This window comes from Rhipicephalus microplus, unplaced genomic scaffold (assembly GCF_043290135.1).
Source record: "Rhipicephalus microplus isolate Deutch F79 unplaced genomic scaffold, USDA_Rmic scaffold_13, whole genome shotgun sequence".
In the NCBI taxonomy this organism is placed as follows: domain Eukaryota; kingdom Metazoa; phylum Arthropoda; class Arachnida; order Ixodida; family Ixodidae; genus Rhipicephalus; species Rhipicephalus microplus.
This window is the reverse complement of record NW_027464586.1, coordinates 19,672,501-19,696,445: the sequence shown is the minus strand read 5'-3', so window position 1 is coordinate 19,696,445 and position 23,945 is coordinate 19,672,501. Positions and strand designations below refer to the sequence as shown.

General features: G+C 47.5%; 1 protein-coding gene across 1 annotated transcript in view; it reads left to right on the top strand.

Moving 5' to 3' along the window:
• Positions 1–23,945, top strand: part of LOC119162950 (muscle calcium channel subunit alpha-1-like) — a 1,445,695-nt gene that overhangs the window by 661,294 nt on the left and 760,456 nt on the right. The window contains exon 15 of the mRNA XM_075882643.1: positions 5,310–5,517. Within this exon, the coding sequence (XP_075738758.1) occupies positions 5,310–5,517 (208 nt within the window). The remainder of the gene's footprint in view (positions 1–5,309; positions 5,518–23,945) is intronic.

The following is a 23,945-nucleotide window of genomic DNA, read 5'->3' as shown; positions in this document are numbered from 1 at the left end:
ATCATGGCATGTATGTCATCAATGTCATGATTTACATTTCATGATCCTGTAGCTCTTGCTGTGCTTTCCTTCACATGGCTACATGCCACGCTCATGATTCGCTTGCGGCCGTTTCGCTAGCGTCACATATACCAAATTTGGTATCACATTACGTGAATGAATGAAGAAAGTACGTGACTGGAGCAAACGTGATAATCATGAGACTTGTGTCATGAAACAACACCACTACATGCCACGCTCATGATGCGCTGCTGGTCATTTCGCTAGCTTCACTTATACCAAATCTGGCATTACGTGACGTGAATGAATGACGAAGGTACTATACTGGTGCCAACATGAGAAATATTCGATGCGTGTCATGTCACACCATGACGACATGCTACGCGCATGCTGCACTCGCGGCCGTTTCGATGGCTTCGCATGTACCAAACTCGGTATTACGCGACAAGAACGGACGACTAGGTAAATGACACATAGAAGCATTAAAATCATGACATGCGTTTCATGTAACAACATGACTACATGCTACACTCATTATGCGCTCACGGCCGTTTCGCTGGCTTTACACATGCCAAATTTGGTATTACGTGGCGTCAATGGATGACAAAGGTATGTGAGTGGTGCACACATGATAACTACGAGATGTGTCATGTGGGAACATAATTACATGGCACAGCCAAGGCACCATTACATTTCGACGTGACGTGGCGCGCGTGCTCACCGGCGTTCATTTCGTCCGGTCACGCCAGCGTTGCCAGCCAGGCACCAGCCCTGTAATATGCTCGTCGGCGCGCTGCGTTGCTTTGAAGCATGCGCGCTTCAGCGCGTCCGGTGTCTCTCCGCCACGAAAAGAGAAAGACGCAGTGTTGTCTGAGTAATGCATCGGTGCGGAACGCAGCATGTCGCAATTAGCACTCGTTGCCGTCGGGCGGCATTCACGGACGCTGGAGGAGCCGGACGTGCCTGGCGTCAGACTATAGAGTGCTCACGTTTTGCTAACGTAGCGCTACTGTGCTCAGCGTGCGGGCACGTCAACGCTTCATCGGAGAAGATTGGGCCCTTCATGATGCGCTCACGGCCATTATGCTGACTCCTCATATACCAAACTTGGTGTTGCGTGACGTCAATGGATGAGGAAATTCTATGACTGGTCAAACATGACAATCCTGACACGCGTGTCAAGTAAAAACTTGAGAACATACCATGCTCATAGCGTGCTAATGGTCATTTCGTTCGCTTCACGTATACTCAACTTGGGATCACGTGACGTGAATAGATGACGAAGATAAACGACACATCCAAACATGATAATCATGACACGGAAGTCATGTACAGCATCAGTTACCTCCACCTCGTAATGTTTTGCTGATTTTAAAGTGACATATCAACCTAACATATTCGTGCTTCACTTATTGTCTATTCCAAATGTACCTTGGTCCTGCCCATTTTTTTTCTGTTAACCGTCATCTGCCACTTTGAGTATCAAACTGTGACAATGACGAGATCTAGTACTGCCAGGTGATCTGCAGGAGTTACAATTTTGTGGTATGTGATGCAGTCGGCTGTTTGATGTGATATTAGATGCAAGGTCAATAGTGTAGATGAGGAATAATAAAGGACGCTGCCCTGAAGAACTCTTGAAGTAACGTGAGATGATGGAGAGGAGTGGGTATACTGACCCATGCGCACTGCCGACAGAAAGTTTCGGAACCAATATATAGTTCGAGAATCAAGACAATAATATTGTTACTGGGAATAAAGATACACTGGCGAGCAAATGCGTACTGGCGAATATATTGGCATCTACTTAGCCCATTGACATTATCTCTGGTTTAACGTTCCAAAACCACCATATGATTATCAAAGACATGATAGTGGAGCGCTCTTGAAATTTCGGCCACCTAGGGTTCTTCAACGAGCACCTAAATCTGAGTATACAACCACGGACTTCAGCATTTTCGTTCACCTCCGTCAAAAGTGCAGCCTTTGCAGGCGGGAATTTTCACCGCGACCAGTCGAGCGCCATAAGGACTAGACGACTGCGGCAGGGCGATCTCCCGCTCATGTCTGATGTTTCATATGACTGAATTTAGTCGTTCGATTGATCGTCGTCTTACAAGATTTGCATTTATGCAACTTCGACAATGAACAGCGACATTTCTCCCCACATCCCACCTTATAGATGTATTTTGCAAGCGGTCAAAAAAATACTATACGTCTTTGAGTGTGGACGTGAGAATCTATTTGGCTGTTCAATGCCGCAGTTCCATGAAACGCGATTTTTCTAAGCCGATGCTCCATCGCACGACTATCTAAGTTAAGGAAAACACCAGATATGAGGGAAAATTTTAGAAGCATCGAAAATCCTAAGAATAACTGCGTCAGCAATACGCCCTTATCTCTGAGATCAAACGAGTGTGGTCACCTAGCAGGAAAATAAGTTTTAAGTGTCACGTGTCGTGGGAAGTAACGAAATCAGCACGTATGAGAACTGTTTTGTGGCTTCGGGATTAGAAATAAAGCCCAGTTGAAAACCAGCGTTCGTCTGTGTCTACCGTCTTCTTGTGTGAATCTTTCTGTGTATCCGCTGCTACCCCACCTTTGAAGTTACCGAAGCACCAACTGGCCCAACAGCTACCTCTTAAGATCATAAAAGAGACGCGAAGCCTTCATTTGTGATGGCACTTCGAGGGACGTCCACAATACTCTCATAAACATCGATGGTTAAGGCAGTTAAGAATGCAGTTTTTCAACGCTCTTATGATGTCTCGAGTTCAGAGCTTTCAGCGTCTTACCTGTAAGAATGGAACCTTCAAAGAAATTTTTAAATTACAAAAAGAATATATTATCCAAAGCTTTAAAAAAACAGAAGGAATTCCCAGCATTTATCTTACACTGAAGCAAAAAAAGGCAGTACAGAGTTTGGAGCAACTACCAGTTTAATGAAGTTTTGGTCACTCACAAACAAGTAACGTCTAGTTGTTGGCTTGTACATATTAGATACAGTTCAGTTTTATCTATTGTACTCTTTTGATGAATCAGTAAGCTGAATATTGCGTGTCACCAATAAACATCGGTAACTATGGTTTTCTCATTTTGTGAGGTAAAAGAACGAGACAAGAATTCCGAGAAATTCAATGAATAAAAAATTGCATAAAAATACACGAAACAAAGCAAGCAGTTACTTCCAAGGTTTACTTTCTTTGTTCGAACGATAGAAAAAAAATTTAGGCTATTCGCTTGCAGAGAATGATTATAAACTCATTTTATCAATAAAAACACAACAGTGGACGTATTTATTTTCTTCATTGTGAAATGAAGATGCCGTTGGAATGGAATTGGGTACTTTTTGGACAGTGTTATGCCACAGGCGTGATCCTCGTTCCACAGCGCTTCTTTTCACGACAACGAGCGCAGTTCAGGGGAACTCTCTCCTCCCCCCCCCCTCCCAGCGCCACCTTCCACGCAGAAGGCAGCACCGTGCAGTTCCGGGCAAAGCGTCGCCTCCTCCGCCGAGCCACCATGCCGTTCCGGGGAAAGCTTCACCTTCTCCAAGCACCGGGAACTAGTCTCGTAGAAGAGACCAAAAACGTTATTTAAACCGTGCCGGCCCTATATTTGGGGATTTTGCCCCAGCTGATGTTGTCGTGCTGGCCAGCTCTGTATGACCTATATCCTGCTATAATAAACTTTCCTACCGAGGTAATCGGTTTCATAACCGATTACCTCCCTATTTCGCCTCTGGGCGCAGGTTTCAGTGAATTCCGTTCGACTGCTCACTACTCTCGGCTACCGCTATCATCGCAACAAACAGAAAATCCTAACAACGGACAACTGCAAGAAGTGTCAGTTATCAAGCGCTGCGCTAAACTTACAAGATTAGCGTAGTGACACAGATGCCTGGCCATGGTGGTCTAGAGGCTAAGGTACTTGGCTGCTGATCCACAGGCCGTGGTGTGGATTCCTGGCTTTGACGGCTGCATTTTCCATTGAGGCGTAAATGTTGTAAGCCCGTGTGTTCAGATTTGAGTGCGCGTTAAAGAACCCCAGGTGGTCGAAATTTCCGGAGTCCTCCACTACGGCGTCTCTCATAATCATATGGTGGTTTTGGGACGTTAAAACCCACATATCAATCAATTAAATCGTAGTGACACGGACATCCAATAAAATGAGATGCAAGCATTCGTGCATTCGCTGTAGCTTTGAAAATGAGTATTATTTGACGATACGAGGAATAACGCAGTTTTTTGTTTTTAAATATAGCAAAATGCAAGACGCTGCATACTGCGGTAGCCTTGTCTAGAAGTTGCGTTTGCAAACGACGAAATAAATGATTACAGATTGACGTTCCCTGAAATCTGGCAGCACACTTTCACCCTTAAAGGGAACAAGATGTGGTGACACGAAAGATTCCTCGGTTTATTTTTTTTATTTCAGGCACACTACCAACAGTGATGAGGAAAAGCATGCATAAACTAAAAATATACAAGAGTGTGCATTTCCAGTAAACAATTTGAAATAGTTACAAACAAGTTGCACGTAAACAATAATAATAGTAATATGTGGCATCTTACGTCCCAAAACCACTTTGTCATTATGAAAGACGCCCTAGTAGAGGGCTCGGAAAATTTTGACAATCTGAAGGTCGTTAATGTGCATCGAGATCGTAGAGTATACGGGCTTCCATCCAATCTCACCTGCATCGAAATTCGACCGCCAGGATCAAACCCGCGACCTTCGGGTCTATAGCCAAGCACCCTATATCCGTGTTCTACTGAGCTAGACCCACGCAAAAGAAGCCTTTTTGTTTGTCCAAAAAGAACACAATGTAGCAGCGTTTTAAATGTGCAATCTGAGAAATGGCATCGTAAAGTCTTCCCAGCACTGTTGACGTCAATATTCTTGATTTTTATTTTTACGTTGATTGGGAGGGGGAGTAGGATGTGAGGTACTCATTAAAAGTAAACCTGACTGCTTTCCTCGGTGTTTTTTCTAGTTTATCCATATTTTTTTTGTAGATGGGAGCTTGCGCAAGTAGTGGCCTGACAAATGAATTTAGGCAAGTAGCTTGTTTGTTATGTGGAGTTCGCGCTTCCGCTACAACAGCACCATCCACCAGAACTTTTGACGTCATGATGATGTCATAAATGGTTACGTCATTGCATTGATGATGATTGCTTTGCGTCACCTCCGGTGGTCCGTTTTCCCGTTTGATAAGGCGTCCACGGCTATCGCCATAATAAATAGTAAATTAAACTCGTAATGCTAGATGTGCTTGAGTGACTTGGTGCTCCCCCTTTTGTCGACAGGTATTGGGCGTCGCTGCGCAACCTGGTGGCGTCGCTCATCAACTCGATGCGGTCGATCGCCAGCTTGCTGCTGCTGTTATTCCTGTTCATCGTGATATTCGCGCTGCTCGGCATGCAGGTGTTTGGAGGGAGATTCAACCGTCCCACTGAAGACAAGCCGCGAAGCAACTTCGACACCTTCTGGCAGGCTCTGCTCACCGTCTTCCAGGTGCGCGTCTCTCACCTGCTTAGGCATGTGACGTTATTCGGGCGTTACGGTGCGAGTCAAAACCCTGATATAAGGACGGCTCAGCAAAGCACGTGCCTACAAATTCCAGCAACCTTTTAACCATCTGATGAGAAAGAGAAACTGCACATAAAAGAGAGCACGGAGTGGTTCATCAAATGCACGAGTTGTGTTGTGCTTATGTTTGCGCATTCGCATGCCAAATAGAAGGCCAATCGTTAAATACAAGGCAGTGGTATAGCTTCTTAAAAGTGCACCTTGTTGTTCATATCTACGCGCACTTATTCTGTTCTACGCACTCAAAATAAAGCTGGAAGCTCATCATAATGTATGGAGCATACTCTTGTGCTCCTATGTCACGTAATTAAAGCATGTAACTTTGATTCATTGAACAGAAGTCCACATAATCAATAATTCGCATAAGCATTATAACTCAAATTTTGTGCACATGTCTCCACAACGGGAAAAAAGATACCGTCTGCAACTTCTGTGAATCGGAGATGAAAAAGTTTCAGAATCATATGTATTTAATGGAAAGCTGTGAACGATGTCTCCTATATCAGGTTTGACGCTCAAATGAACTCGGGACAAATTACAAATAAGCTCACATTGCTCATGCGCCCTGTTTTTCAGATCACGTGAAATATTGATTTGCATTGCGTCATTAACATTGCGATACGTATATTGGTTGTACAGTAGATTTCCACACACACACACACACACACACACACACACACACACACACACACACACACACACACACACACACACACACACACACACACACACACACACACACACACACACACACACACACACACACACACACACACACACACACACACACACACACACACACACACACACACACACACACACACACACACACACACACACACACACACACACACACACACACACACACACACACACACACACACACACACACACACACACACACACACACACACACACACACACACACACACACACACACACACACACACACACACACACACACACACACACACACACACACACACACACACACACACACACACACAAGTTCGATAACGATTTATGGTGACCGGCAAGACTGTCTTGAGTCAAGAACGAGTCAAGTACGAGTCAAGTAATATCTCTGCATTCGGGGGTTAATGACCCCTGACACCCCTCCCATTTTGCGGCGGAGCGTAGTCCATGTGTATACACCCGGGGGGGGGGGAGGTCCGAGAAAGCGGTAGATAATTTGAGCCGTTTGCTATATATGTCACGACTCGAGCAGCAGCCTTCTGCTCCCGTTGGCGAGCTCCGCCATCTACTGGAATTCTACCTGCCTAGTACATACTTATCCTACAAAGGAACAATTTTCAGGCTGAACAGTGGAAGTGTGATGGCAGCCTCCATCTCCGTCACAATGGAAAACCTGACCATGGAGCTGGCTGAACAGTGGAACTGTGATGGCAGCTTCCATTTCCGTCACAATGGCAAACCTGACCATGAAGCACATAGAAGAGAAAGCACTCAGCTCTTTCTCGCCACGACCGCAGCTCTTTTTCTGTTACACAGACGATTGCTTTTGCGTCATGAAGGCGTCTAAAATTGAAAAGTTGCAACAACACCTAATTCCGTAAATTCAGCCATACTATTCATGGCCGAGGGTGAAAGCGGTAGCCCTTGCCCTTTCTCGACGTCCAGATGGCAAGAAAGTGCGACGGCTTGGAGTACTTTGTCCAAAGGAAGCCGACGTACACCGGCGGCTACCTTCAATATGAATCATCCCATCCAACCTGAGAGAAGACCTCCGTTGTGACCACGTTACTCCAGATAGCCAAGAAGATATGCTCCGACGACACGGAGCGCAAAAAAGAAGAGGCTCACGTAATTGCGGACCTCAGAAAAAATGGATACCCTAAAAATTGGCAAATCCTACGTACAGTGGGAATCCATGATATGCGAAGCAAGAATGAGAAATATTGATATGTCACAATAAAATGAGCACAACGTTACGAGGTGGAAGTAAATGATGCCGTACATGACTTCCGTGTCATGATTATCATGTTTAGATGTGTCATTTACCCTCGTCATCTATTCGGGTCACGTGATACCAAATTTAATATATGTGGAGCGAGCGAAACGGCCGCGAGCATGCTGTGAGCGTGGTATGTTGTCATGTTCTTACATGACAAGCGTGTCAGGATTATCATGTTCGTACCAGTCATATATTTTGTCTTTCACTGTCGTCACGTAACACCAAATTTCATGTATTTGAAGCTAGCAAAATGGCCGCGAGCGCATCATGAAGGGCCCAATATACTCCAATGTAGCGTTGACGCGCACGCATGCTGGGCACAGCGATGCTACTTAGCAAAACGCGAGCACTCTATAGTCTGACGCCAGGCGCGACCAGCGTCCGTAGGTGCGGCCCGACGGCAATCGGCGCGAAATGCGACGTGCTGTATTTCGCGCCCGTGCGTTACCCAGACAACACTGCGTCTCTCTCTTTTCGTGACGGAGGGACGCCGGACAACGCAGCGTGGAGCGCGCCAGCGAGTATATGGCAGGACCTGCGCCTGGCGTGGCAACGCTGGCGTGACGCGACGAAATGAACGCCGGCGAGCACGCGCACCACGTCACGTCGAAATATATTGGCACCTGGACTTTGGCATATAGTCATGTTTCACATGACACGCATCTCATGATTATCATGCTTGCACCAGTCACGTACGTTCGTCATTCATTGACGTGCCTTAATACAAAATATGTCATATATGAACCTAGCGAAACGGCCGCGTGTGCATAATCAGTGTGGCATGTAGTCATGTTATTACATGACACGCATGTCGTGATTATCATGTTCGCGCCAATATCATACCTTTGTCATCCATTCACGTCCCGTAATACCAAATTTAGTATAAGTGAAGCTAGCAAAACGGCCGCCAGTGCATCATGAGCGTGGCATGTAGTCATGTTGTTACATGACACGCATCTCATGATTATCTTGTGTGCACCAGTCACATACCTTCGACATCCATTGACGTACTGTAATATTCAATTTGGTATATGTGACGCAAGTGAAACGGCCGCGAACACATCATGAGCGTGGCATGTAGTGATGTTAAATGACACGCATGTCATGATTTTTATATTAGGGTCTGTCGCTTGTGTTCGCCATGCAATCATGGCATACTATACCAGTATTTCAACATGTCATGTGAACGAAATCACCGCAAGACTGCAGGACCATAAACTGCAACTCACAACATTCATGACATACATATAATGATTTTCATGTTATAACAAGTCAAATATGTTCTTCATAGAGTGATGTTGTGCCATACCAAGTTTGGTATTGATACCATTATCAAAACGGCCAGGAGAGCTAAAAGTCGTAGGCGGCTAGATCGATAGATACGCTTGAGGTCACCGAAGTTCGCTAAGAAACGCTTCGCTTTTAAGATTTCATACCAGCCGTCACCCACCGCACAGAGCAACAGAAGATACCGAAACCTTAATCAGCAATGATTGGCAGCCCTCCGAAACGCCTACTGGTTTCATAGGTTCAAGGAACCTGTCAGATGTTGGCCCGGGTCTTCAAAAAAGAAGGGGTGGGCATCGCGCACGTGCCTTTATGTAGGCTGGGCCACCTCCTCCTTCACCCGGAAGACTGGCCAACAATGGACAGAACCCCCGGTGTCGTTTACATATCTTGTGCGCCGACTGCCCTTCTTTGTACATTGGTGAGACAAAAATCCTACTGGAACGACTCAAACAACACACCAACGACGTCGGGAAGGCTCAACAAAGAGAGCAAGGCCGTCGCCCAGAATTCTGAGACGTTTGACAACCAGATAGGTTTCCATGCAACGACCATCCTTGAAAGCGAGACCAACTGGAGGAGAAGGCTACTGCTCGAATCGTGGCATATAGAACGAACGGCCAAAAACATCAACCATTTTCGCGGAACCCTTCCCCGCGTGAGTGCACACGGAATACGCTCCGCGGCAAAACTGGAGGGGGTTGTGGGGGGAGGGGGGGGGTCATTAACTGCTCCGTGAGAGCCTTGAAGAGGCCGTGGCAACGTAGCCACAGTCACCCCTGTGGAAGGAACCAAGCAGGTTCCGAAACGTAAGGTTTGCGTATGTGCACGTACCTTTGAATAACACGTTCGAAGAGCATTGAACGCATTATTCGAAGGTCGTAGGTTCGATTCCAGCTCACGGCAAGTTATCTTTTGACCCACTTTGCTTCTGCTCATTTACATTGCATTGGTTCTAATAACTTCCCCTATACATTCCTTGGCATTATTCTCTGTTAGATCACACACACACACACACACACACACACACACACACACACACACACACACACACACACACACACACACACACACACACACACATATATATATATATATATATATATATATATATATATATATATAGTGTGTGTGTGTGTGTGTGTACATGCACAATTTGAATTTCTCAAAACAAAATGCACTACTGCCTGACTACAGTTTTGACACGTAATAAAAGAACTACAGTTAATGCAAAACATCGTCATAAATTCGCTTGCTAGCAATGGTCTTACGCCAATAAAATTTATGGAAATCTGCACAATTTAGGCTTCCGATAGAATATCAGAACTGGTTACAGTGAATTTACCCAGATTAACAGAATCGCTTTATTAAAATTGGGACTTTTTAATATGTTAAGGATGGCCCCGCCGCGGTGGTCTAGTGGCTAAGGTTCTCGGCTGCTGACCCGCAGGGCGCGGGTTCGAATCCCGGCTGCGGCAGCTGCATTTCCGATAGATTGATTGATTGATTTGTGGGGTTTGACGTCCCAAAACCACCATATGATTATGAGAGACGCCGTAGTGGAGGGATCTGGAAATTTCGACCACCTGGGGTTCTTTAACGTGCACCTAAATCTGAGCACACGAGCCTACAACATTTCCGCCTCCATCGGAAATGCAGCCGCCGCAGCCGGGAATCGAACCCGCGACCTGCGGGTCAGCAGCCGAGTACCTTAGCCACTAGACCACCGCGGCGGGGCGCATTTCCGATGGAGGCGGAAATGTTGTAGTCCCGTGTGCTCAGATTTGGGTGCACGTTAAAGAAACCCAGGTGGTCAAAATTTCCGGAGCCCTCCACGACCGTGTCTCTCATAACCATATTGTGATTTTGGGACGTTAAACCCCACAAATCAATCAATATGTTAAGGATGACCGCCTTCACGTAGAGTTCATGACTCGGAGGTACACGAGTTCCTTCAGCTCGGTTTCTTGGCTTGGCCTCCTGGTATTAACACTTGGAGCTTGAATATAAGAAGCAAAGTAAGCGCGAAGCACGTGGTTAAAACAACATAGGTCTTTCAGAAAGCAATAATTATTATCTTTCACAAAACTGCCATGATAAAACTGAGTGATAAAACGTTACTTACACTCACACGAAAAAATTGAGCGCATATGGTCTCTCATGAGGAACAATGCGCTGGATATCGTAGAGACTGCCGAGAAAACAATCGTATCATTTAATCGCGGTCTTCTCCTCTCTTTGTAGTTTGCAAGTAGCCACTTATGATGTAGTGCAGCTCAAAGCACTGCTTGAGTGAGGAGTTAGGCGGATCCTCAAAAATTTCGTTTGCACATTTTTTTTTGTTGGTCGGCAGGCCCTTGAAACAGTAGGGAGATTTAGCTTGTATGCATACTCTTTACGTTAACGCGTTACCGTATACCGGTTTGCGTTTACCGTCTTAACGGAACGCATATCTTTCAACGTTTTAGCTCTTCATACGTAAACGATACGTAAGTACGTAAACGCGTATACGATTGCGTTTACGCAAACCATAAGTGGTGATGCTAGTGACATATAAACTGCATTTAACCTAAATAGGCTTGAATCCCCGTTGTGTCAAAATCACGAGACGTTCTTTTATCGCACAAAAGGGTGAAAAATACAAGGCTAATGCAAAGATGGGGTCGACATCTTGTGACACTTCATGCAACCACAGTCATGAACACGTTGAATAACGCGTAATGTTCTTGAGGTGAAAGCGACTAAAAAGGTAACTCAGTTGTAATAACGCCACTGCGCGGTTTTTGCACCAGACGTACAATATTTCTGCAATAAGAATTTTGTGATGACGTGGTTCAGTATTGCCCCGCTAGATGTCACCGCCTCTCCAGCTTGCCGGAAGCTCGCACGTTTACGGCGTCTATGTCCTAGGCCATTTTAGCTTTGGTAATCTGGTTGAAACAAAGTAATGGCTATTGGCGCTCGCACCTCGGCTTATTACAACTCGATGAATTGAGTCCCCACAATACGGATATTATGAGTTCCTACGAACGAAGGTGGATTGGTGAGACAGCGCGAAAAACCTAAAGCCTATATAACGCAAAACGTTAACTTTAAACCCCATCCGGCAGGAAACGTTAAGTCTTACGTTCCGTAAAGACCCACGCATTCGCAGATTCAATCCACTGTCTGGTAACACGGTAACGTAAAGAAATACGTACTAGCTAAAAGCCCCTATTAAATGTCTCGACGAAATTTCGGCGTGCCTGCATTCACTCGTGCACGATGGCACGTAGCAGGTGTGCATACAACGATAAAGGCTCGGAAACGTATTGAACGTGCTATAAACGAGCAAATAAACGCTTTCGCAGCCAACGGCGCGTGCGCTCTCAATGCAGACGCTCCTGAGATCATCAGTACTACAGCGCCGCCGCTACGGTCACCCGCCAGAGAATCAGCCTTATTAGGCGCGAGGCCCACCACTGGAGGTGTGAGCGCTGCAATCGCTGTGACGTGCAGGGTTGGATCACGTGATCTCGCCTCGCTCTGGTGGAGGAAAGCTGGTGGTTGGATGCGTTGTTTTTAATCGCGACTTTGTGGTGTTTTCATTTTTTAATAGCGTTGAATTGCTCCGACTCAAGATGCAGAGACTTCGGCAGAGTACAGTATGCAAAAAGTCGCACTGAAAGCTCCCGTTGGCGTGCCACAGCTCGCTGCGTATGTGATGCCACTCAGCTGTGCCACTGTCTCCTCTCGTTTCCTTTGTAATGGTTATTTCGTGCCCATGGGGTTAAAGTGAGATCAGACCATGAACGTTCACATAAAAGCAGATTGTTTCAGTATCGCCCGGGAGCCTCATTCACAACGAAAAATGACTGCGTAAACAGTCCGATCGCGTATATCTTCAAATAGGGCGTAAGAGTGTGAACGTTGGGGAAGTCACCGTTATGAAATTAAAAACCATGCGCCGTTGTCTGAATTGACTGAGAGTCAAGAGAGCCCGGAAGTCCAATTTTTTTGCCTTTATTTTCGCTATTTTCACCCTATTTCGGTCTATTTCTAGGTCAGTTGATTCGGTGTATTCAGACAGCACGTTCGACGAAACCTCCTTTTTTACATCATACATGTGTCGCTCTAGTCTTTGCTAAAACTTGCTTCTATTGCCAAGGTAACCTTTGGTAACCTTGGCAATAGAAGCAACTGGCCATAGGTAACCTTTGGTGACCAAGGTAACCTATGGCCAAAGTAACCACCATCCTCCTCCCCGGTTGTTTGTCCCTGTGTGTACGCGACCACACAGGTTTTCATCCGCCAGTGGCGTAGCCAGGGGCTGGCACACCAAACTCATGCTCCTTCCCTCACCAAAAAAAAATTCTCATGGTGTATGCGCACAAAACAATGATGTACCATCTCTGTCTAGGGATTCCATGTCCAAAAAAAAAATTCTGTCAACATCCATGCTGTCCGCGACTGCAGCTCTCAGGTTTATTTCTTTTATTATATAATACCTGTGTAGAAAAGGCCTATAGACACTGCCACTTCCTCTCAATGTTGTTTTCATCTACAGGCGAAAACGAAGTCAGCTTCAAGAACTGATTAATCTTCTAAAAGCTGCCGTGAAATATAACACAACCTGTGAATGATGCTGTAAAAAAAAGAAAAAAACTGGGCATTGGTAATTCTACAGAAACATAAAATGGCTGTTTAGATTCCTGTATGCGAAACCCCACAGCATGCACATTCAAGGGCAGAGTTGCTGATCACGGCTGCTGATCACATTTTTCATCACGATTTACCCCTTTATATAGGCACCGGACCTGAACCAGTCATTCATAACTTTCACCCATGTGTGGCTCGATGGCAATCGAATGTGCAACGTGGGACCACCATAGAAGTTTTGCGCAATAAATGATTAGGATCATGCCACAGAGAAAAGTTACAACTCTGAATGAGGCACGCGCGTGCGTGACTCGCGCATTGGCCCGCAATGATCGCACAAAGGTTGCGGCTGCATGGGGATGTAAGAATGCTGTGTTGCTTCACACAAAGCACGGAAGCCACTTGCGCTGTGCTTCGTTGGGCTGTGTGTGCTAAACAAAATTGTATTTTGCGCATGCTTGTCATGTCAACCAAGGTCCTTCTTTGGACGGAAACCTACAATGAATAAAGTAGCGTGGTTGTGCGCATTTCTTGTAGCAGAGATAAGTTTCTTCATCGTTAATACCCATTTCATACTTCAATTTGGCACGGAAGGAGTTCCAACGTTTTATAGAGGCGGCATGCTCGGCCCCCGTCGTTTTCATTCAGGTGGCCATAGCAGACAGTCAGGCATCATGAGAAGCGTAAAACATTTTTAGGGCAGTTAGTCAGGGAAAAAGCTGCTGGAGTATTTTACTGATTTAGTAGAGTGAAGTATATAATAATAATAGTAAGAGTTGACGCGAAAGCAGCTGCGGGCTGCGTGTGAGAGGGCGGCGGAGCAATTTAACCACGTACGTCACAGGAACGCACGGAGGAAGGAAAGCAGGAACACCTCCGCATAGTGGCGCCACTGTATGTCCTCGCGCTCAATACGGCGTGGCCGCCTCGTTCATTCCACTGTAGCACACTGTACTACGGGAGAAGAGTTGCGCATAGGTCTGCCACTTTGTTCCACGGCTGTGCAGTAAAGCCACTCGTCATGTACGCAGGAGAAAAACGCGGCGCGATGGTCTGGCGCGGGCGGTGTGCCGCAGACTTATTCGAATGCGCTGAACAAGATTGCATGGTTGCAATGAGGTGGTATGTTTCTATAAGTAGCGAAAATGGTTGGAGCCCGTGTGCTTAGATTTAGGTGCATGGTTATGAACCCCATATGGTCGAAATTTCCGGAGCACTATAATACGGCGTCGTTCTTTATGATATGGTGGTTTCGGGGAGTTAGACTCATCAAATAATTGAGTGAGGTGAAAATGATTAAGAAACGTAACTCATTTGTGATAACTTTGTAGCGCGGTTTGTAAACCGGATGTACAATGCAAAACGTTTCTTCAAAAACAAATTTGTGATCGCCTGGTTTCTTTTAAGACCGCTAGATGGCGCCACCTATGCATTCTGTAGGGGGCTCAGTTGTTGGCGGTTATCAACTTCTATTCACTTTAGCTTTGGTAATCCGGCTGAACCAACGTAATCGCTATTGGCGCTCGCACTTCACCTTATTTTGACACGATGCCTGCAGTCTCCGCAATGCAGATAGGTGGATTTTTGCAACAGCGCCGTAAATGTAAAGCCTACCCGGCGGGTAATTTACGATAGTTGTAGCGCGAAAACAAAACGACTACACAGAGACAAGAAGGACACGAAGGTCCTTCTTGTCTCTGTGTCGTCGTTCTAGCGCTATAAATATCGTCATGCCATACCAACCAGCCCAAGCTGCCACAATTCTAGGGTAATTTACCTTACGTAAAGGTTTACGGTCTGTAAACATTTGCGCATGCGCAGATTCTATCAGGTAACATGGTAACGTAGAAGGTAAAACCCCTAATGGCAGTCGCGATAAGGCTGATCTGTGCTGGCAGAGAACGCGTGGGCGCCGCGTCATCGTGCACGTGAAGTTGGCTTCGCCGCGTGAGTGGGAACATTTGATGTCACGTTACACCGCGTGACAGCACTTGCCGAATAGCGGCGCGAGCGGCGGAAGGAAAAGGTATGCGCAACTCTGCTACCTAAGTGTAGCATATTGTCACGGGGTCGTGACGTGGCCGAAGACAGGAGACTTCGTGTTGGGATTTGAACTGTTTATTTGGGCGAACCTGTGCCCGGTAAACAGAAAGTCCAATTACAGCAGCAGTCTCGCACAGATAGCAGTCTCAGACTGATAGCGGCGAACGGAGCGTCGGCCTTCGATCAACTACTGGCAAGCGGCGAAGCGCGTCGGCATTTATACTCCTGCCGTGGAATGTTCTAGCACTATCGCTGGCGGCGGCGTGCGTTCCAGAACAATCTGTACCATTCGCACAGTGGGCGTGATCTTATCGAAATGATCTACTACAGTCGGGAACCCTCTAGAAAACTGCAGGCGCGGTTTGCGCTGAGAATCGTGTGGTGTTTTGGGACGATAACAAAATCTTGGGAAATGGAACGTGGCATTGCCCCCCTCTGAAAAAGGCATCGTCTCGATGCTTTAACTAAAGATGAAGGTACAATAATAATGCAAGGAAGTACAGTGAATAAATTACAATACAACAATAATACAAAAAACACTGTTTCAGTTTGTTAACGCGCATGAAACGGCTTTAGGCGTGCGACATGGACGACTTCAGGTCGCGATCGGCGTCGTTGAGAGTTCGTGATGCCGTCGGGGACAACCTCGTAATCAAGTGGGCCGAGACGTCGAACCACCTTGTACGGTCCGAAGTACCGTCGCAGAAGCTTTTCACTTAGTCCACGTCGGCGTATCGGCGTCCACACCCAAACACGTTCACCGGGCTGGTATTCCACGAAGCGTCGTCGAAGGTTGTAACGGTGGCTGTCGGTCGTCTGTTGATTCTTGATACGGAGCCGCGCAAGTTGTCGGGCTTCTTCGGCGCGATGAAGGTACTCGCTCACATCGATGTTTTCTTCGTCGGTGACGTTGGGTAACATGGCATCGAGCGTCGTAGTCGGGCTCCTTCCGTAGACCAATTTGTATGGAGATATCTGCGTCGTCTCCTGCACCGCCGTGTTGTATGCGAAGGTCACATACGGAAGAATGGCGTCCCACGTCTTGTGTTCGACATCGACGTACATTGACAGCATGTCGGCGATCGTCTTGTTAAGCCGCTCGGTGAGGCCGTTGGTCTGTGGGTGGTACGCTGTCGTCCGGCGGTGGTTTGTTTGGCTGTATGCCAAGATCGCTTGAGTTAAGTCGGCAGTGAATGCCGTTCCTCTGTCGGTGATAAGGACCTCCGGGGCGCCGTGACGTAGGACGATATTTTCGACGAAGAACTTAGCTACCTCGCATGCACTGCCTTTTGGCAGGGCTTTTGTCTCGGCGTAGCGGGTGAGGTAGTCGGTAGCTACCACGATCCACTTGTTTCCGAAAGCCGACGTCGGGAACGGCCCCAGTAGGTCCATACCAATCTGCTGGAAAGGTCGGCAAGGTGGATCTATTGGCTGCAGAAGTCCCGCTGGCCTTGTCGGCGGTGTCTTGCGTCGCTGACAGTCCCGGCATGTCCTCACATAACGAGTGACGTCGGTGGTAAGACGCGGCCAGTAGTACCTTTCTTGTATCCTCGCGAGCGTGCGAGAAACACCGAGGTGCCCTGCCGTCGGATCGTCGTGGAGGGCCTGCAGGAGTTCTGGTCGCAGAGCTGAAGGCACCACAAGGAGGTACTTAGCCCGAAGCGGTGAAAAGTTTTTCTTTTGTAGAAGACCGTTTCGTAGAAAAAACGACGCAAGTGCGCGCTTGAATACCTTCGGGACTTCGGCGGTCCTGCCTTCGAGGTATTCTATTAGGGCCTTAAGTTCCGGGTCGGCCCGCTGTCGTTCAGCGAAGTCATCGGCAGTGATCGTTCCCAAGAAGAAGTCGTCATCCGGGTCGTCGGGTAGCGGTTGGTCGACAGGCGCACGAGAGAGACAGTCGGCGTCGGAGTGTTTTTTGCCGGACTTGTAAATGACAGTAATGTCATATTCTTGAAGTCTCAGGCTCCATCGTGCGAGGCGACCTGAAGGGTCCTTCAAAGTGGCTAGCCAACACAAGGCGTGGTGGTCGCTCACAACTTTGAAGGGCCTGCCGTAGAGGTAGGGGCGAAATTTCGACGTAGCCCAGATGATGGCGAGGCACTCCTTTTCTGTTGTGGAATAATTTGCTTCTGCTTTGGATAGCGATCGGCTGGCGTAACTAATAACCCTTTCAAGTCCGTCAGCCCTCTGCACAAGAACGGCGCCAAGACCTACGCTGCTTGCGTCAGTATGTATTTCTGTCTCGGCGAATTCGTCGAAATGGGCAAGTAACGGAGGCGTCTGGAGGCGATGTTTGAGCTCCTGGAAAGCGTGTTCCTGTGGCGTTTCCCACTTGAACTCCACGTCGGCCTTGGTAAGGTTAGTGAGAGGATCGGCGATGCGGGCGAAGTTTTTCACGAACCGCCTATAATAGGCACACAGGCCCAGAAATCGGCGCACGGCCTTCTTGTCAGTGGGCGGCGGGAAGTCGGCGATGGCGGCTGTTTTCCGTGGATCAGGACGAACTCCAGACTTGCTGATAACGTGCCCCAGAAACAAGAGCTCTTCATACGCAAATCTGCACTTTTCTGGCTTCAGTGTGAGTCCGGAAGTCTTGATGGCTTGAAGTACAGCTTGAAGGCGCCGAAGATGCTCGTCGAAACTCGAGGAAAACACGACGACGTCGTCCAAATACACAAGGCAAGTCTGCCACTTCAATCCTGCCAGTACTGTGTCCATAACGCGTTGAAAAGTTGCAGGCGCTGAGCAAAGGCCGAAGGGCATCACCTTAAACTCGAAGAGGCCGTCCGGTGTTATAAACGCCGTCTTCTCTCGGTCTCTTTCGTCGACTTCGATTTGCCAATAGCCAGTCTTGAGGTCCATTGACGAAAAGTACTTGGCGTTATGGAGCCGATCAAGTGCGTCGTCTATTCGTGGGAGAGGATACACGTCCTTTCTTGTGATTTTGTTCAGGCGGCGATAATCGACGCAGAAACGTAGGGTCCCATCCTTTTTCTTCACTAACACCACGGGGGATGCCCATGGGCTCTTGGACGGCTGGATAATATCATCCCGCAGCATTTCATCAACTTGTCTCTTCATGGCCTCACGTTCTCGCGTCGAAACCCTGTACGGACTCTGACGGAGTGGTCTGGCATTTTCTTCGGTTATGATGCGATGTTTCGTGATTGGGGTCTGCCGAATTTTCGATGACGACGAAAAGCAATCTTCGTATTGCAGGAGCAGGGCCTTGAGCTGTTCTTGCTTATCGTTCGAAAGTCTGGGATTGACGTCGAAAGCTATGGGAGGGGCTTGGTTCCTCTGAGCAGGTTCCGCAAAATCGGCGAGGGCGAAAGCATTGGTGGCTTCGACAATTTCTTCGATGTATGCGACCGTTGTTCCTTTGTTCACATGTTTGTACTCATTGCTGAAATTCGTTAGCATAACTGTTGCTTTGCCTCCCCGCAGCTCTGCAATTCCTCTTGCGACGCAAATATTTCGGGTGACCAACAGATGCTGACTGCCTTCAACGACGCCTTTGAAGTCAGGTGATTCAGGAGCGCCGACTGAAATAATGACGCTTGAGCGAGGCGGAATGGTGACTTGTTCTTCCAGCACATTCAAGGCATGGTGTCCAGACGGCGTGCGCGGCGGTAGTGCTTCTTCTGTGGATAACGTTATCGACTTTGTTTTTAGGTTGATGACAGCACCATGGAGGCATAAGAAGTCCATGCCAAGGATGACATCTCTCGAGCAACGCTGTAGGACTATGAAGTCTGTAGGATAAATACGGCCGCTAATGGTGACTCTTGCTGTGCAGATTCCTGCAGGCGTTACGAGATGACCTCCGGCTGTGCGGATTTCAGGGCCTTTCCAAGCTGTCCTAACTTTCTTTAACTTCGCGGCGAACGACCCACTGATGACAGAATAGTCGGCTCCAGTATCGACGAGAGCGGTCACACTTCACGGCTTGACGGGGGCGTGCGGTACATGAACGAAGCAGCACCTCCACCAGATGTCACGGGGTCGTGACGTGGCCGAAGACAGGAGACTTCGTGTTGGGATTTGAACTGTTTATTTGGGCGAACCTGTGCCCGGTAAACAGAAAGTCCAATTACAGCAGCAGTCTCGCACAGATAGCAGTCTCAGACTGATAGCGGCGAACGGAGCGTCGGCCTTCGATCAACTACTGGCAAGCGGCGAAGCGCGTCGGCATTTATACTCCTGCCGTGGAATGTTCTAGCACTATCGCTGGCGGCGGCGTGCGTTCCAGAACAATCTGTACCATTCGCACAGTGGGCGTGATCTTATCGAAATGATCTACTACAGTCGGGAACCCTCTAGAAAACTGCAGGCGCGGTTTGCGCTGAGAATCGTGTGGTGTTTTGGGACGATAACAAAATCTTGGGAAATGGAACGTGGCAATATACAGTATCTCTACGCTGCGTGAAATAGAGCGTCATCTGGCAGTAAGTTCGGAAAACGAACAGATAGCCTCTGACATAGCAAGCGCGTGGCGTTTGGCTAAGTGGGCGTCTGAGAGGCTAAAATAGGTAGAATGCAAAGCGACGGTTAGGTGGCACCACTATATCGTCTTGGAAAAGCGTAGTGAATACCTGCCTTTTCATGCATAGCGCTGCATTGTCGGCGCAGCATGATAAATGCTATAGTCCGTAGACTTGCTTTTTCTGCGTCTGCCTTTCAGCTCATCTCACTCTAAATGGGTCAAGCGGGGCATTGCTAACCCCTGCCTTGCCAACGCCTTAAAGAAGTCCTGTCCCCACATGGTACACCACAGCTTTGCTCAGCAAGTGGAGCGTCTCCCTAAAGCTGGTTACCCCGCGCATGTTCTCGTTTCGGTGGCGGAAAAGCTGGTCACTGTCGTGAAGCGAGGCGACAAACCGGATAAGTGAAACAGTGTCCGAAAGAGCCGGCCTGTCGTAGTACCTTACGTGCACGACGTCTCACACTGGCTAAAAAAGATTGCTCGAGACGTCAACGTTCTTGTGGTTTTTCTCTGCACCGGAAAAATCGCCGAGGCTTTGCAAACGGGTCAATACACCTCGCGCAAATTCTGCCTCGTGCTCTGTCGCGCCCAGGGCACGCTACGTCCCATGCGCAGTGGGAGTTGTATACTTGATTCGACTGACGTGTGGGTGCATCCATGTCGGCCAAACTGGCAGTTGCATAAATGACCGCCAGCGAGAACACCGAAACAATGTGCACAATGTGGTACAAGGGCATCTCGGCATTCATTGCCGAGATTGTTGTGCACCCACCTCTCTGATCAGTGCTCTATATTGGCAAGTCAGATGGACCAGCTTACCCGACAAATTATCAAAGCCGGAAAAATGCACTTGCTAGAAGATAAATGCGTAATCACTTCAATGGTTGCTTTATTACAGGCTGAACGTGATTACCTGGCTGGGCTTTGAGGCCATAGAGAACCCATCACACGTGCTTTGTTACTCATGTGTAGATTAGGCTTGCATTTTACCTTCATGCACTGTAATCTTCCTTTTCTTGACGTATATATTCTTGCCACCCTGTGAAATAAAGTTAGTTGGAAGTCAGCGCTCTTTCTGTCGGTCCTGTCCTTTTTCTCTTGTTCGCGTGCTGAAACATCTTGCAAATATGGTCGTCATAATGGGCTCCCTACGCGCGGCCTGAAAAAAGTCTGTGCACCACCACCTCGCTGTACCACTGAAGTGATGCGACAATGATTTGTTCACGTACTGATTTACATACACTTTACAGCTCTAAAGATGCGGCCCAAGGCCCCAACACCAAGCTGTTAACGTTACATAAAGCCAATGATAAAAAAGTACCAGTAGTACCAGTATGAAGGCAGCTACAACCCCGCCCCAATGTTTTTTCAAGCGAGGTATTGTTGCGGAAAGGAACTTTTAACTGCAAAAGTACACTGGCACTGCAGTGGTGACAGAGGAAGCAAGAGGGTATGCAGGCGGAAATAATAGAGGTAATTGAGTCCGATACGGCTAGCAATAAATACGGTGAATAAGCAAGCGCAAATAATTTCTCTTTCGATAGCTCAACCACTCAACAGTGCATTTGGAGAAAGAACAATGAGCCAGCTCTTGGAGAACTCAACATTTTTCACAAGCTGTGAACAAGCAAGATTTTGGGTTTGAAAACGCCCCAAGCAATGCTAGACTGTAATTACCCACGCTGTAAGAGCATTGAATGTTGCTGGTTTGATTGATTGATATGTGGGGTTTAACGTCCCAAAACCACTATATGATTATGAGAGACGCCATAGTGGAGGGCTCCAGAAATTTAGACCACCTGGGGTTCTTTAACGTGCACCCAAATCTGAGCACACGGGCCTACAGCATTTCCGCCTCCATCGGAAATGCAGCCGCCGCAGCCGGGATTCGAACCCGCGCCCTGCGGGTCAACGGCCGAGTACCTTAGCCACTAGACCACCGCGGCGGGGTTTAATGTGGCTGGAAATGCCACTCACCTGCACGCTGATACATGCACAGTCTTTTGTCCGACGAGCGAAAAGGCTTGCAGATAGCTGAAGATGTGTTTACGTTGTGTTTGTTCCATCCAGTGGCAAAATCCACAACAACGTCGCACTCTCTAAAGATAGACACTAACCTTCACCACCGTTATGTAGAAACGCAAATCTGCGACACACACGCTCGATCAAAACATAGCACACAAGCTCACATGTCCATGTGCTCGCCGACCACGAACCATATGAATATAAGTAGTGCGAACGCGAACCTAGTGGCACCAAAAAAAAAAAAGAACGTCGAGCAGTGACAGCAGAAGCGTCAGCGCAATGCTTTCAGTGTGTTCTCCTAATACACTTGTAAAAAAAAAACTTAGGTATACTAAAACGTATAATAATTTATGAAAAATTGAGTTTAATTTTTATTTATTGCTAGTACACATAAACATTTAATAATGATCACTTTGTAAATTACATCGCTCGCTATACTAGCGCCACACCTGTCGTGCTGGCGAAGATGGCGCAAATTTGTCATTCTGTCCCCAAACTACACGAAAGCGTGCTACTAAGTTTGACGGCTGATGAAAAGCGCGTCTGGGTCTGTTTTTTTTCTCCTATATTTGGCGGGGGGGGGGGGGGGGGTCTTTTGCACGTGTTTGGTGCTTGATCGGCTTTGACGCCCTTTCCTAGCAGACGAACGGCATGTCTAGGCTTTTTTTTTACATCCTTGTCTTGCACGTGTTTCGGCGTTTAATCCGCTCTCAATGCTGCTGCGGCGTGTGTTGGACCCTTGCGGTATTTTCAGGCCTTCTGTGTTGAGCCAGCGTTGCTATTTTTTTATCTGTGGATGCTAAAATAAACTACTGTTTTGGTTTGGTGAAGTTTGGCACGCAGAGCAAATAATGATCTGACCCATGAATATTAATGCGGCCGGCATGCATATTTTTGCGCGGTGTCCTTCAGGGGAGTAACCGTTGCGTGACGAGAGCCTTTACAGTGGTTCCTCCTTCCATTGCTCTCTTAAAAACTTCAGACTAACAGTTGCTCCTCCGTTTTCGAACATGTCATTCATCTTGTTTCGCTTGGTTTTTTCGGGGAGTAACAGTTGGTCTGAAGGACTAAAAACAGCCGTTGCTCTCAGTCCGGCCGTTTTTGGTCTACAGTGTAGGTAGTAAAAGCGGCCGACGTTCTTCCCATTTTTTTGTTTTATTTTTTCTTACTTCGCACGATAGGGACTACGTACACCGGTGCCGGCGGCGCACAACTACCCATTTCCACTGCTTTTGTGATCTGTTAAGGGCTTTTACTGTACAAACTTGTCTATTCACCTCGTGCGCGCAATCTTAACAGCACTGTCGGAGACAATCGTGCGACCACAAGCATAGCAGGATAGTCCGTGCCGAGCGCTGCTAACAGTTTTTTTGGGGGAAGCTTAAGTACATAAAAAAAGAGACGCCTGGCCTGTGCTCAATGCGCAACACAGCCAGAGCAAAATGTGAAAGAGCCTTGTTTTTAAGCCCTTGGGGCAACCACTGCCGTGATGCAACCAGCCTTTGTAGGCACCGGAGGTTCAAGTGGAAGATCTTGAGGCAGCATGAAGACAGTGAAAAAAATCTTTCTATATATTTAATTACAGTATTGCCACGCGCGTTTTTTATATACCCAAATGTTTTAATTGATTTTCGGCCGCAAAGCCTGTCTGGAATGCGCAGCGCAAACTGTGGCTCATTGTTCTAGAAGGCTCACGATTATAGTAGATCATTTTGTTAAGATTACGCCCACTTCGTGGTCATTGCAAATTATTCTGTAACCAACGCAGCCGCTAGCGAAAACGCTAGAACGTTCCACGCCACATGTAACGCCAACGCGCTTCGCCGCTTGTTAGCTGATCACCAACCGACACCCTGTGCACCACTATCAGTGCCCGTGTGTCACTCTAACCTAACCTTC